The sequence below is a fragment of the Neopelma chrysocephalum genome, unplaced genomic scaffold (assembly GCF_003984885.1).
Source record: "Neopelma chrysocephalum unplaced genomic scaffold, ASM398488v2 Primary Assembly neopelma1_96, whole genome shotgun sequence".
NCBI classification, from domain to species: domain Eukaryota; kingdom Metazoa; phylum Chordata; class Aves; order Passeriformes; family Pipridae; genus Neopelma; species Neopelma chrysocephalum.
In genome coordinates this window covers 3147010-3161935 of record NW_020897759.1, presented here as the reverse complement: position 1 = coordinate 3161935, position 14926 = coordinate 3147010, and the positions used below count along the sequence as shown (strand labels likewise).

At 42.9% G+C, this 14926-nt stretch overlaps 1 protein-coding gene across 2 annotated transcripts in view; it reads left to right on the top strand.

Annotated features, from left to right (window-relative positions):
• Positions 1-2798: 2798 nt before the first annotated feature.
• Positions 2799-14926, top strand: part of BICC1 (BicC family RNA binding protein 1) — a 102258-nt gene continuing 90130 nt past the window's right edge. The window contains exon 1 of one of the 2 annotated variants that reach the window (XM_027694118.1): positions 2799-2816. Coding sequence is in view for 1 of the 2 variants with exons in the window: in XM_027694117.1 (XP_027549918.1) it covers positions 3054-3255 (202 nt within the window). In the remaining variant the exon portion in view is untranslated. Of the gene's footprint in view, positions 2817-3003; positions 3256-14926 lie in introns of those variants that run through there. The other variant, XM_027694117.1, reaches the window with a different exon arrangement.

The following is a 14926-nucleotide window of genomic DNA, read 5'->3' as shown; positions in this document are numbered from 1 at the left end:
CTGTTCTTTACAGCCATTTGATCTTGCATCTGCGAACTTTTACCCATTTCCCCAATTTTATCCACATTTAATATTATATAGCCATTAAAAATGTGGTTTTCTACTTAGTTCAAGTTTTCTGAGTAACAGACATTGTATTCTTTCCTGCAATATACTAGATAAATAAAATATCATTTATGCAACATAAGTAATATTCTACTGAATATATACTATCACTAATAACACCTAATCACCAAAACTTTTTAAACCATTTATATGGACTTAAATAAGAAATCAAAGAGTTTACTTCTTATTTTTAAGCTAAAACCACACCATGAAAGGGTCATTTTCAACGAATAAAAACAAAACTGTGGGCATTGTTATTTTTTTAAGAGGTCTTTGATTTATTATATTGTTTATATGGCTGCTGAAAAAAATGACTGCTGAGTTCAACCATAGCTAATTGATGAGAAGAAAGGTTTCTGTGGCAATATTACAAGAACTGATAAAACATAAGGAAAGAGGCCTCCTGGATTCCCTACACTGAGAATCTCTCAGTAGTTTATGAGTGGAAAATACATAAATAATTGTTTTGCTCGGAGGTGCTAAGCACCTGTAGCTGTCATGGACTGTAATTGGTGGTGTCAACACTCATAACTTCCAAACATTTGGATTGTGCAATTCCATGGTCCTGGCATCCAGAAGACAGACAGCTCCAGCTGGTGCTGATCTGGGGTGAGGCAGCACACTTCACTGGATTTCAGGTTGTTTTGATAATGGACAATGCTCACTTTCCCTTTTACAGGGAAAAAAAAAAGAAAAGAAAAAAAAAGGTGGTTGATATTTGTAAACTTTGGAACTGGGAAGGACTTTCAGTCTTTCCTGGACTGCCCTACACACCTAAAGTGATATGTCAGAATAAGCAAACTATTGAGAGAAAGGAAGATTGCCCTGGTTTCATTACCTATATTCATGTTTTGTTCTAGTGTTTTTGACTCCAGATATTTTATTTCCCATGGTCATGAAAAGTATCAGAGGATCTTGTGAACAGTATGTTGGCTGCAAACTGTTGGCTACCATCCACAAAGGCTTTGAGACCACAAAGAGAATTAAATACTACAATTAAATTCTAGATGTCTCCACTGAGAAAGCCTCCCTGAGTGCACACAATGTTCAGTAGAAATGGAACCGTGGGCATTGTGGAATTCATACTGTGATGGAACTAAGCGGGAAATACATGAAGACTCCATAAGCCAAACTCTGAACCTGTGTCAAAATGACTGCATGTTGCAACGGGACATGACGCAGCTCCCACCTACCTGGAGTATCAGCATATCCCCTGATGGATTTTAACATGGTCCTTCAAGGTGGTGATAAATATGAGGTGAGATCTGCCGCGGTCCGAAGAGGGGATCGGACACGAGGAAGGATGCAAGTAGAATGCCCTATTCACGTGTGCCCCCTGTCTTTTTTCAGCTCGGGCGGGGAAAGGGCCAGAACATAGGGCGGAGCATGAGACAGACAAGCAGGGGAACAAACCAAGATAGGGACATGGACAAAAGGGGGAGGAGTGGAGGAAGCAGGGAGCAGGCAAACTCATGGCAAGCCTGGGCATGACCAGGTTGTGCACTGTGTAGTGTGAATACAATGAAACCACATAATAACAGTAAAGTCCATATGATAACTGTAAGGTCCATATAATAAAGTCCTGCCAATTGCTGTATGCTTTTCTCCACGCCTGGAACTGCTCCCATCCTGAATCTTGCTCCTTCACAGAGATCATCATCAAACCAGCTGTAATTTCTGTCTTGCTTTCCAGGGTGTGTGTAGCAACGTGGTTTGGCCATCATAACTGCATGGATGCCCAAGTTCTGGAGAAGGCAGACAACAGGCATCTGCAGTACTGCAAGTGAGGTGTGATGCTCTCAGGGTGGGATACCTTGTGGGTTTCCAGGATCATCTTCTAGCAAACTGCTTTTCCACTGGAAAACAGCCATCAAAACAGAAAGCTTTTGTGGGAGCATGTGATTGGCAGGGTGACTTCTTTTGTCAGAAAGGATTTCTCAGACTCAGGAGAAACAAGCTGGCTGGCACCAGACAGACCCAAAGAGGTATGAACTCTTCACCCTCGTCTCCCTGCTTCGGGCAGTCACCCTCGGGCAGTGATCGCTCTCCCGGGCAGTGTCCGGCTGCCGGAACAGTGGAACAGCACTGTGGCTGCCAGGCCGGTGTGGCAGCTGGTGCTGATGTTTCCTCTACACTAGTGCGCGTTTCTGGGCTTAATCTGTTTGCAAAGTGCTATGAACTGCGCCGGTGTAAAATCCAGCCCTGGGCTTCTGGGTGCGGACTAATGTAGTTATGCTGGAAGGTGAGGGATGCCTAACCCAGCCTCTTGCGGTGCAGCACAAGGCACTTGGCCATCATGAGGTTTCGAGCAGCGACCCGGGAGCCAGGTCCCTCCCCGTCGGGAGGGGATGTGCGAGCAGCAGCAACTACAGCGTCTCCGGGACCTGCGGCAAAGCTCGGGCTTGCTCGTCCTCGCTGCCCACACCGTGGGTCGGCTTTGGGTTCGGTGTTACTCAGCACCGCCCACCACCCGTCCTCCGCACGATCGCTGCTGACCCTCCCTCGGGCGAGGGATGGGAGCGGGGCTGGGTGCGGGGGAGCGCCAGTAGCCGCGACCCCGGCCCGGCGTCCCGGGGCGGGGGCGGTGACGCTGGGGGCGGTGGCATCTCCCCTCCCCCCGTCCCTCCCCGCCCTCCTCCGGGGCCGCGGCGCTGCCCCCTCCTCCCGGGGATATCCCCGGCCCCTCCCCGACGGGCGGCGGCCCAATGGAGGTGGGGATGCTGTGCGGGCTGCGGGCGGGCTGGGGGCGCCGCCGAGCCGCGGACGCCGCCGGCCCGGGGCCGCGCACACTCGGCGGGGAGCCGGGGGCAGGGGCGGGCGGTGCCGGGGCTCGGGCGGGCGGCGGCGGCGGCTGGGATGAGCCGGCGGGGCGGCTGTGGGGGCAGATAGCGACCCGCGGGGACGCGGCCGAGTGGGGCTCGGAGCGGCGGCGGCCGCCCGGCAGCGCCATGGCCGCGCAGCGCGACCCGCTGAGCGGGTACCTGCAGCAGCCGCTCTCCGACCCGGGCTCCAACAGCGAGCGCAGCGCCGACTCGCCCGCGCCCGGCTCCGAGGAGGACTCGGCCGGCCCGCCGCGGGCCTTGCACAGCCCCGAGTGGGGCGAGGAGCGATTCCGGGTGGACAGGAAGAAACTGGAGGCCATGCTCCAAGGTGAGGCGGGGAGCGGTGGCGGCGGTGCCCCGGGGGAGTCCGGGAGGGACACGAGGGGGCCCCGCACCCTCCGTGCCGTGTCCTGCCTCCTCCATCCCCGCCGAGGCGGGTCCGCCTCCTGTCACCCCTCTGGGCGCGGGACGCGGCCCTGGCTCGGCGGGAGCCCCGCGGGCCGGTCCCGGCTCCAGGCGCTGTCGTGGCCGGAGGGAGGCGGCTCCTCGGCCCCCCATCCCCGGAGCGGAGCGGCCCCGTCCCCGCGGGTGTCCGGATGCCGCTCGGGGCCGGGCCGGCGGCGCGGGTGGTGCTGCTGCCCGGCCCCGCCGGGGCTGCGGGTCAGAGAGTTCCAGTCTCTCCGAATTCCTTCTGTAAAAACGTAACATCCCGCTCGGGCAGGGCGGTTCGGGCTCTCGACTTTCGAGGAACAGCCACATAGCGGGAAAAGACCTGTTGGAGCCGGGTGTTCCGGCCGGAGGAGCGGGGACGGCTCCGCAGAGCTTGACAGCGGCCGCCGCTGCCGCAGGACCGGCTCGGCCCTTGGCTCCGCTTTCTGGCTTTTTGGGTTTTGAATTTCTTTTTTTCTTTCCTTGAGGCTGCATATTTTGTCCCATTATGTTTTGAATTATCTGACTCTCAGTGGAAGTTACGTAGACAGCTTTTGACAAAACAGGAGAGGCAATTGCTGGTTTTGTTGCTAAAGAGCAGATAAATAGGTTTGAACCAGTTGCGGATGCTGCCGAGTGGGGTAATTCCCCCAGAGTGTTCCCTGCTGTCTGACCTGAGGAGCCCGTGAGAACGGAGGTGAGTTTCAGGTCTTGCAGTGTCAAATCTCAGGGTATGTTTGGATCAACAAAGAAAGGTGATGGTGATTTCAAGAAGGTGCTCTTTTCTTTGAAACCACTGTTTTGTAAACATTTAATGTTACACTTAACGTGGTAACTCACGTATTTATGTATATTTCCAAAACAAATAAACTCTTGACAAATATTTCACTGGCGTGACACATGAAAGGCATTTCAGTCACTCACTGGAAACTTTAGGTGCTCCTTCCTGAGCATCCCCTTCCAGGGCACCTGTCCTCCTCCTTCCAGCGGTGAGAGGCTGTGGGAGCCAGCCAGGGAACAGGGGCTGGTGAGTTGGGTTGGTCACTGAAGAGCTGCGGTTTGACTTGGTGACTACAACGACTGGAATTTTTTTAATTGAGATTCTCTCTCCTGGGGGCGAGTTAATCTTTAATCAGCTAATACTTTAGCGCTAGTAGAAAAAAATCTCATTATGTAATGCAATAAAGAGAAAGGAATTTGGGGAAACAGAGCAGCATCAACTATTTATAAAGATGTGCTCATCAAAAGTGTCTTAAAACCCAAACCACATGGGTATTTCTGTGTAAGAAGTGGTAGAAAAGGGTCAAAAGTTAGAGTTCTGTAAGAAGATGAAGGTTGCTTTAACTTTTTTCTCTAGTAGCCAAATAAATATCCATTATCTCATCCCACACACAGTCCTTCCTTCTATTGCCTGGGGTAGTAAGCATGCAGGGGTAAACAAAGATCCCAAGCAGAATCCAAGTACTCTATAGGTTGTGTCACCCAGCAGTAGCCAGTGTCAAAATGTGAGATTTTCTTTGCTCCTTTTAAAAATTTTATCTTACCTTTATAACAGTGTAGTAAAAAGTGTATGATTGATAGAGCACAGCAAGTAAATGCAAACAGAATGCTGTCTGCTTTTTGGAGAGAGGTTGCTGTATGTCCAGTCTAGAACACACATGCTTCAGGTGATGGTTGGAGGAGTTTTTGCATCAGACAGTTATCCTTGTTGTGAAGGAAAGTTCATGTTGAACTCTGTAATAAGTGTTTTTGTGTGCAAACCTAAATTGTCTGGCTTATTGGTAATGAAAAACTGCTTATTAGGAAACACAAAGCAAACATAGTAGTTCTGTCAGAAAACTGAACTGTTTGTTAAACATTATCACTTTCTTTCAGTTTCCTCTCCGTACTTTACAAGTATTTATCTCATCTCTTGACTTCTTCCCAGATAGGTTTTACTTATCCTTTTCTTGTAGAATACCTCAAGCTCAAAGTAGTGCTGCCAGGGAAAGAAAGTCATGAAGCCTAATTTGTGAGTGGTACCCAGAAACTGAGAGTCAATTATGGTGCCAATGACAAGCCAAACTTGATTGTATTTTTTAACCCCTCCCACCCCCTGTCCTCTTTTTCTTTTTTTTTTTTTTTTTTGGTGTCCATCTTTTGGGAGTGGAAACTTTGACTCGCCCTAGTAGGAAAGGGACAATGGAAAGGAAGCAGTGTGACATCTCCAGAAACTAATTTTTGTTAGGGACTTTGTAGGGTTGCATTCCCTATGGTTTCTAATACCAGATCCCTCACTGGAAGCTCTTAAAAATGCATCGTGGAAGAGAAACATGTCTGTAGTCCAAGCAGTGATGACCAGATTTCTTATTTCCAAAAGTTAGCCAATTTTTTTGGCCTTTTACTTTTTTTAAATTCAGGCTGGTGTAAATACAGCTACTTGGGTTCATATTAGATGCTTTACCAGCTACTAGAAAGCTTGTTTACATTTGTGAAAGTTACTTTTATAGGTAATTAAAAAAAACTTATGATTTCTTCTAGTGATCACCACAGCTCTCTTATATTATGGAGGGATGAGAACATGTTATCTTTAGTTCAGTTGTCTTTAAAGCCAAGTTTGAAACAGCATCTGTTGAAGAAACCTATCAGGAAATGTTCTCATTCTTGCTCGGAGTGCCTTGTTTTTTTTGCTCATCAACATCTGTTGTTTACTGTGCTAGTCATGAGATGCAAAAAAATATCGCAGAAAAAGGATATGAAGCAGCTCGGTGTTGGGCTTGGTGCTTCTGTTACTTTGTGGTTGCATTGCTGAATTTTATATGTGTTTCTGCTGTGCTTATTTTCATCTTTCCTGCCCTTGATAGTTTGTGGATGTTTTCCTGAGGGACAGGGCTGATTTCAGGGAGATTCACCTGGGCATAGCAGAGTCTGCTATGGCTCATGAGGGGACTGGGACACCTTCCTGTGGGATACAGAATATCTGGAGTGAAGTGCTTTAGGGAGACCTTGGGTAGCTCTCTTTCAATGAAGAGATGATGCAACAAGTTTGCTACAGTTGTATCTAAAAAAGAAATCAAATCTGAATGGATGTGTCAGCAAATCTTGATTCGAGGGTGCTTCTGCTACTTCTTTTGTTCCAGTTTGAAATAATTGTTTAAGTATACTTGTTGTTCTGTTTGGAATATCAGGAAAGGCAAAAACTGTGGTAAAAATCTTGAAAATAAGAACAGGGTTTTTTTCTTGTGTCCAACTACTGTGTATGACTGTTTTATTACTTGCACAGAGATGTCTGGAATAGTGTTCCATAAGCAAATCTCAGTCTTTATAGTGGGGTGTAAGCTATCTTATGCTGCATGTCTTTATCAGAGTTTGTTGGTGAGCAAATCCTTTTATAGTAACTTTTTTGTTTTAAGCAAATTTGAGTAAAACAAATCAGGTGTTCTTCCCAGCAGTGACAGAAGATAGTATTTCATAGTAGTGCTATTAATTATAGCTGCTCTGCACAAATTCTGGTAAATGCTCAGGTGACTTAATATTGTGGGATGAATTACTTAGTGCATGTTTAAATGCCTGTTACCAGAGCAGCTGAGTATTATTATAAAAATGCAAAACACTAAACTTAGGAAAGCTGCCCAAAAAGTATAATCTAACAGCAAATGTTGCAGCAATCAGTAGGCTTAGACAAGTTGGCCATGAACACTGAAAAAAAACCCCAAACAAAAAAGGCAACACCTTTTTCGCTTGCATGGTGTGTCTTATCCTTGGTTATAAAGTGTTATGCCAGTTTTGCATTTCAAATAATTCTTTTTCTGTGTCATGTTCTTGAACAGACATTGGAGGGGTTTTTTTATGTGATGTGTGTACAGCACATGCTTAAATACTTTGTGACTGTAATTCACTATCACACGATAGCAGTTTGGTAAAAAACCAAATCCATGCTCTTTTTTAATAAGAGTCTAAATCTAGCAGTGGTGTGTGGACCATATTATATATGGCTCTTTCATTAAAGAAAACAAACTGTACCTGTTAAAATTCTGTTTTTCTTTGTTCTGTTTTGGATCTTTTTAAGCATGATCTTTCATTTTGAGGATTCGTTGGGGTAATATTAGGGATCTAAACTTTATGGGTTGTGGTTTTTTGTTCTATGTCTTTGTTGTTTGGAGATGGTTCTTTCCCCTTGTGAGGTAATTCAGAATTTACCTGACTGTTCATAAACACATGAAGAAAAGCACAGACCTACCTGCCCAGGAAACTGAAGAGCACTCAGCACCACAAACACCCTGTTTGCTCTTGAGCTCATTTCACAGAGCAGGTTGTGTTGCTACCAGGTGGGCACCTTGGAAAACAGCAGTGGATTTAGTACTGACTGTCATTAGCTATGTCACAGGTTAGCTGGAGTAGGTCAGAAAAATAGGAATCATGTCTATCTTAATTTGCACAATGTAGACTTGACTTCTATAAATAGTAACGGATCACTTATTATTTTTCAGGCAGTAAGGATGAAAGCAGTGTAGCTTAAATTCAGTGAGAGCAGTCAGTCCAAGCAGCTCATTTGCTGTCTTTGTGTGGCTCTCTGTCCTGCCATTGCAGCGCTGGGTGAGCACTTCCCTGTCCTGGTCCCTCAGTATTGGTGCTCTTTGCCTGTCATGGGGAGTTAGGGAAAAAAAACCTCAACTAGTAATTTTCCACCAAAACAAGTCTGTTTTTTCTTAGGGGGAAGTGACATAAATACTTAGATCATTTTTTGCACAGTTTAATCTAGGTGCAACTTAGTGTAAATCTACTGAAAACCAATTGTTAATTTATTTGCCTAAAGGTCACCCCTGAGGCCATTGTCCCACCTTAAGACTGTACTTGTGCAATGCCTGCTTCTGATGCCTGAGTGATAACCACCTTTTGTTTGCTGATCCATCAGGTGAAACTTGTGTTTAAACAAGTATATTTTCCCTATTTAATGCATAACTCTGTTGGAAAGTGTACTTCAGCACTTTTCATAGATTTCTCCACTAGTTTGTTCCATCTACAGAGAATGATAAATCCATGTGTGACAGGCAAAGTTTGAGGGAAGTGGAAGGGGGAAGAAGAACACTTTTATTTGAATGTACTAAAGAACACAGGTATTCTAGGAAACCCAGGCCTCTGCTGTGTGTTAAAAACAATAGTTTTATTAGAGGCTAAAACCTGGAGATATGAATTTTGAGCAAGTTAGCTGCCTAATAGGCAGTTGTAATGGTCCTGACTGTGATGGCTTCTGTGCAAGGAGGGCAAGCTCAGTGCTAAATTTATATTGGGTTTTTATGTTTAAACGGCTAAGCAGTTGCTGCTATTCCTCTGGATTATTTTTTATGTGTGTGATGGTGACAGAAATTTATATAATAAAACTAAATGTACTGTTGTCCTTCAAATAATTAGTGTACCTTGCTTGCAGCTGAAGTTAAAAATACTCAGAGTGCTGTTGATTTACAGTCCTGTTTACAGCTCCCATGTCCCTGTTGGATCTTCAAGGGTTATGAACTATGTCTTGTCTTTGACCAGATTTGTACTGAAATACCTTCTCAGACTCTTTATTTTAGTAGGTCCTAACCACAGTTTCTTTTCCTAGAGGAAGAAAATGTGGGGTTTTTTCTACTAAGTTGTGAGATTTCTGTTGGTGGTTTTATTATTTTTTGTTCCCTGCAATGTATCAGCATAACCTATACAAGGACATAGTTGTGGGGAAATTGGAACCTTCCTAATAGCATTTACATTTGGTTTTTAACTTACATCTAGCAGGAAAAAAAATTCCAAGTTCTTTGTCAAGCTTTCAAATCCCTAAAGTGCTGAATAGTCTCTTTCTACAAAAAATAAATACATTAAATGAATTTGTGTGACTTGTAGCTTAAAAATGTTCTTGCATTCCATTGTTAACAATTGTAATAATACCACTTTCTCAAGTTGCAGTGTTTTTTAAGTAGTACAACGGACTATCATGGTTTGGCATGGACTGCTAAGTTAAGTATTGCTGGCTTGCACATTCCTGTTGGTTATATTGTAATCTTTACCTCCATTGGAAAAAATGTCCTATTTTGAGTACTTATTTCAGACTCTTGCCTGTATGCCTTGTCAAACAATGAAACATGCTGGTTTTCTCTAATTTCAGACCTCTGTGTTGAAGAACCAATGGCTTTTTTCAATTTAACATCTTTACAGTAGTATCCCTTACTCTAAAGACCAGATCTGTGGTGACTTTCATTAACTTTGAGCTTAAAATCTAATATGACTGGACATGAGTTGGAGTTCAACTTCAAAAAATACACACAATTAATAAGCTATCTGAGGGGATGAGTTCTTGATTTAAGGATTTCTTCTTCAAGATGCTGGTTTCTAAAATAATTTTGACTTTAGCAATTCATTCTTTGAACACAGCTGCAACTTTTGTTCAGTATCTGTTTTAGCTTGATGGGGCTTTCTTTCTCTGGCTCAGACCAGTGTGGCTGTATTGCATGGGGCAATGTAGCTCTTCACGTTTTGGTGACTTTTATAGCTGATTGATGTAAAGATGTCTACAGTGATATCCTTTTTACTGGAATGGGAATACATAATTTTCAAGTAAGTTTTTCCGTGTTAAAGGCTTATTGATGTTGTGAAGGAATGCTCAGGAGTGAGTGTTATGTCTATCTATACAGTCTAAGTAATCTGAGTATTCAACAACTTCTTGTGTAAAAATGTAGTTTTTGGATATGGGTGGAAAAACTCTTGTCTCTGCAGGAAAAGATGGGTGTGATGGATGTGGGTTAAAAGCAAATACGTAAGAGAACACTAGGTGTCTGAATAAATCAGATAATAATATTGCCTGGTAGCATAACTTTTAGTTTTCCCGTGGCAAACCAGATTTTGTGAATAGAGGTTGATGGGCATGTCGCAACTGGCCTGTCCTAGTTATTATCCTGCTGTGCAGCTCTCCTGTAATCGAGAGCAAGGCACAGAGCTTGGGAAGGCACGGGACAAGCATGTGCCTGAAGGATAGTTACAGGGGAAGCTCCGGACCTTTACTGGGAAATCTACCTGAGTGGATGCATCTCTGAAATCCCTGAGGGCAATGCAGGTAGCAGGGGTAGCAGACAGGTGGAAGTGCAGGGCTGTGATCTCCCTGAGGCAGAGGATGTGTGGTGGGATTCAGTGATTGGATATAAGCTCCTAGGGATGCACAGGCTGGGATGCTGAGGAGGAGGTGTTGCCTTTTTGTGTGAGACAGGCAGGATTGCATGGAGCTCTGTCTTGGAGCAGACCATCAGTTGTGTGTGTCAGAGGATATAAGCAGATGGAGCCAGACTCTCCTCAGTGGTGCCTAATGACAAGACAAGAAGCAAAGTTTCATTTTATGACTTTTCCTCTTTTTTTCTGAAAGGAAACAATCCATAACATCTGGAGACTTGTTGATTCTGCAGTGTTCAGTGCTGAAGTGAGGTCACTTGTCTTTTGGAGAGCAAAGGAATCAAAGGATTCTTAACAAGGCTTAATATTAACTTGCTGCTTGAGATCTTCATGAGGCATCAGGGTTCACTTATGGGAATGGGATAAAGTAACTGGATGTTCAGTGGCCGAGCAGTGGGAGCTGGCTGTGGGCTGGGGTGGCCTCGCTGCTTCAAGGCGTGTAGTTCATGGACTCCAAGCTATGGATTACTCTGCATCCTGCTGAGCTTTGCCTTCTTGCTGATGGCATGTGAGCAAGTTGTGAAAACAGGACTTGGTAATGCAACTTGGATTGGAGCACAGTCCTGTTATCTCTATTGCTTGGATTCTGTTGTGTAAACCTCAGAAATTCTTGTTGCTTAGTACCCTTCCTGGAAGTGTCTTCCTTGCACATGTGAGCGTTAACAAAGAGGAGATAGATTGTTCCTTAGGTTTCTTCATTTCTTTCATTTCAAGGGTGAAAGGCTTCTAAAATATCTTTATAAATGTATCACTTGTGATCAGAAAGACAGACAATAATAGATGTTGCATGTAAAAGGCATGAGATTTCCACTCACTCTGACAACCTCCGAAATGGCCAGCTGCCAGCAGCTGTGTCTCAAATTTGGCATCTTGAGATCAACTGTTTATAAATACTGTGCAGTAAAGCTCCTTTTTTATTGCTTAGCTTGTTTGTTTGTTTTTTGTTGTTTTTTTTTTTAATTGCCCAGGCTGACATACCCTAGAACTTTAAAGATCAGATTCTGGCCCGTTCTGTTGGAGGCTCTGAGCTATTGGGGCACACTGGGGTCACTTGAGGAGGTCACTTTCCAGGACACTCACACAGTCTACGATCAGTTGAAGATTTTTTGAAGGCACAGTTAGTGCCTGGTAAGCAATGGCTGTGTGTGCAGTTAAATGTTTTGGCTGTTACCTTCTCTAGAGGGGCTCAGATGCAGCCTGGTAGAAATGTTACTGGACTACAAGGAATATCCTCTGTTGAGCTGCTTTGAGACCTCAAATAAATTGTTTTTTTATTTTCCCTCCATCTGATTTGACTGCTGAGCCTTTTTCCAAAGGCAGCGAGCTGGTCACTGTAGTTGGTGTCAGACATAAGGCAGCCTCATTCCCCATTCCAATGCAATTCCAGGATTTGCCTGGTGTGTAAAGGTTGCAATAAATATACTCCTTATAACTTGTATGGAGAAGCTTTTCCTCAAATATTAACTCAAGAAAATAGTGAGTCCCCATTCCTCTTTTGGCTTTATGCCTGTTGGGAACATGTGTAGATGCAAGTGAGGAATGAGCCATCCATTTTCCATTTACTAAACTTCCCTGTAGGCCAGGCCTGGGAGGCTTGGTTCCATTTTCCACTAAAACTATGTGATATGAATCAAGTCTGTAAGAACTGTTTTCTAGGAAAAATAAGCAGCAATATTTGTGCTTATGTGGTTATTGTCAGGCTTGCAGTGTGTGAATGCTGAAGAATGTTTGTTATACTGTGGCTTTTATAGGTACTTTTTCCCCCCATCCCATAAAAAGGTTTTTCTGATTTGTTTGTTTTCCTGTGGGCCTTCCCAACACTTTATTTAAGAAGCTGCAGAATGATAGGTTTTTTAGGTCTTTCAGTCCTTCTCTAAAGCTTTTTAACTTGCAGAGATAACTTTTATTTGTAGGAATTATAATGCCATGAGATGTTTCTGCTCTAGCTGTTAGAATATTACAGGTTTTGAAAGCAAAAAATTGTAAATCAAAATGAGTGCCAAGGAAAGAAAAATGAAATGTCATTCCAGATCATTCAAGTGACATATATGCATATTCAAAATATGTACTTAAAAAGATTGAGCTGTGTATTTTCTCACTTGGTGCAAAGTATGTGTCAAAGCCTGAATGATTGACTGTACTACTGATGAGATGACAAGCAGAACAAAACTAAAATACCATTGTGTTCCTTGTGGAGCAGGTCAGATCAGGGCATTGTCTGATTAAACTTCAGTCTTGGAAAGGAATTATGCTATATTTCCTTGTGAGGAACACTTGCAACACTTTTATAATGAAGTGTAGCTAAATGGTTTATGGTATAACACATCTGAAAATTGGTATTGAGCCAAGTAAATCTGGCCTGAAAGAAGCCATGTTAATAGATAAATCGTTAGTGTTACCAACTTCTCCCTCCAATTATCCTGGTTTTTTGAACCAGATTTTTTGCTGTTTTGGGCTACTGGAACATATGATATACATATGGGATTTTTTTTCTTCATTTAATAAGCACATAAGCGAGTGGTCTGTTTTATGATCTACCTGTGCTGTTCTTACCTCACACAATCACAGAATGGGTCAGGTTGGAAGGGACCACAGCAGGTCACCTGGTCCCACCTCCCTGCTCCAGCTGGGTCATCCCAGAGCACATGGCACAGGATTGTGTCCAGAAGTTCTTGAATATCTCCAGTGAGGGAGACTCCACAGCCTCTCTGGGCAACCTGTTCCAGTGCTCAGTCACTGCACAGTAAAGAAGCTCTTCCTCGTGTTCAGGTGGAACTTCCTGTGCATCATTTTCTGCCTGTTGTCTCTCATTCTATCTTGCCATGTAAAGCTTTAAAATTTTTGATTGTATTGCTAGTCTAAAGTTTCATGGTGAGGTTACTAGGTATTCCAAAGTTTTAAATATATTTTTACCTCTTCCTTTTTTGTTTATAATTTTTTTTTAGCTCTACATGTAGGTGATATTTTTTTCTCTTTTAAGGAAACTTTGGGTTTGGGAATCTGTGTTGTCTTTCTGAATTAATGGTTTAAAACTAACGTTTAAGTCTTTTTCCCTATTGCCAATTTGTGTGAATGAAGGGCTTTGATTATGTCTATTTTTATTGGCTCTATTCTGTTCAGACTATGCCTGCAATAAATTTATGGCAGTTGAATATACGAGGTTGGTAACTTAAGACTAAGCATCTTGAGAGATGTAAAAAATGAAATGCACAATTCCAAAACAAATATTAGGTCAATTATAAGTGATGCAGTGAAACACTTTATATGTTAAAGCAAGCTTTAGTAGATTGATACCTTCTGAAGGTATTCCCTGGGACCTTTATGGTGAGATATTTGTGTTGCTTGAGGGTGTGTAAGCTGGGATTCAGTGAACTGTTTGCAGGCTAATTAAACCAGGAGCTTTGTTGTAAGGTAGTTCCTGTGTAGAGAGCTACAGAGCCATGGTGAGTGAAAGGTTAACCACTTGCTGAAAAGAAAGTGGTTAAAATAATCTATGTTTAAAATCATATCTGTGTGTGTAATACATATATTTAAATAAAAATGTACATATGTATTCGTGTGTAATTGAAATGGATACATTTGCATGCCATCCTTGCTGTGATATGGAAATACTTTGTTTCATCTTGATCTACTTCAAGGAATATAAGACTTGGTCTCACTTCTTCTGAATGTGTGAGTGCATCCATGGGTGAGAAGTGCTGTAGAATGGTGGAATATTAAATTACATTAGATGGCCTTTGTTTATATGCCGTTGGAGCAGTTAAAATAGCATTGATTTAAAGAGTCTGGATGTGGAATACATTTTTTTTAAAATACTGTTTTATATAGTGGAAAAGAATCTTGGTACGTCTTTACTTTTTTAGTAAAACAAGCATAAGTGCTGTTTTTCCTTAGTAAATTTACTTCCGGAGTGTGTGTAAAACAGCGGATAAGAGAGAATATGTTTCTAATCTATTCCATGTGCAGAAACAGTGAATAAATCTGATCAAATCTTTTTAGCCCTTTATAAGCAATTCCTTTTTGAAATAGGAATATATTCTGCGGGTTTTTTCTGTGTGGAAGACGTTACCACCGTTAGAACGCAGAATACGTGGATCCTCAATATGTGTGACATTTTTAATGCACTAAACAACTGAACATGCAAGGATGTTTTCTGGGTTGCTTAGCAGCAGTCAGGTTTTTTACTTTAAGTGGTCTTCGATGACATCTTTAGATTGTTCAGAGACTTGGCAGAAATAGAAAAGTCATTCCAGTGTTTGAAACATGAGGAATCGTTTAAGCTGTGGAAAAAAAAGTAAGGGTTGGCTCATTGTAAAGTTTTGTTTATATTTAAACATTTACAAAAATCTTTATATTCTGTGTTGTTGTAAATGTTTAAGGAAAGTGAGTGTAGAAGA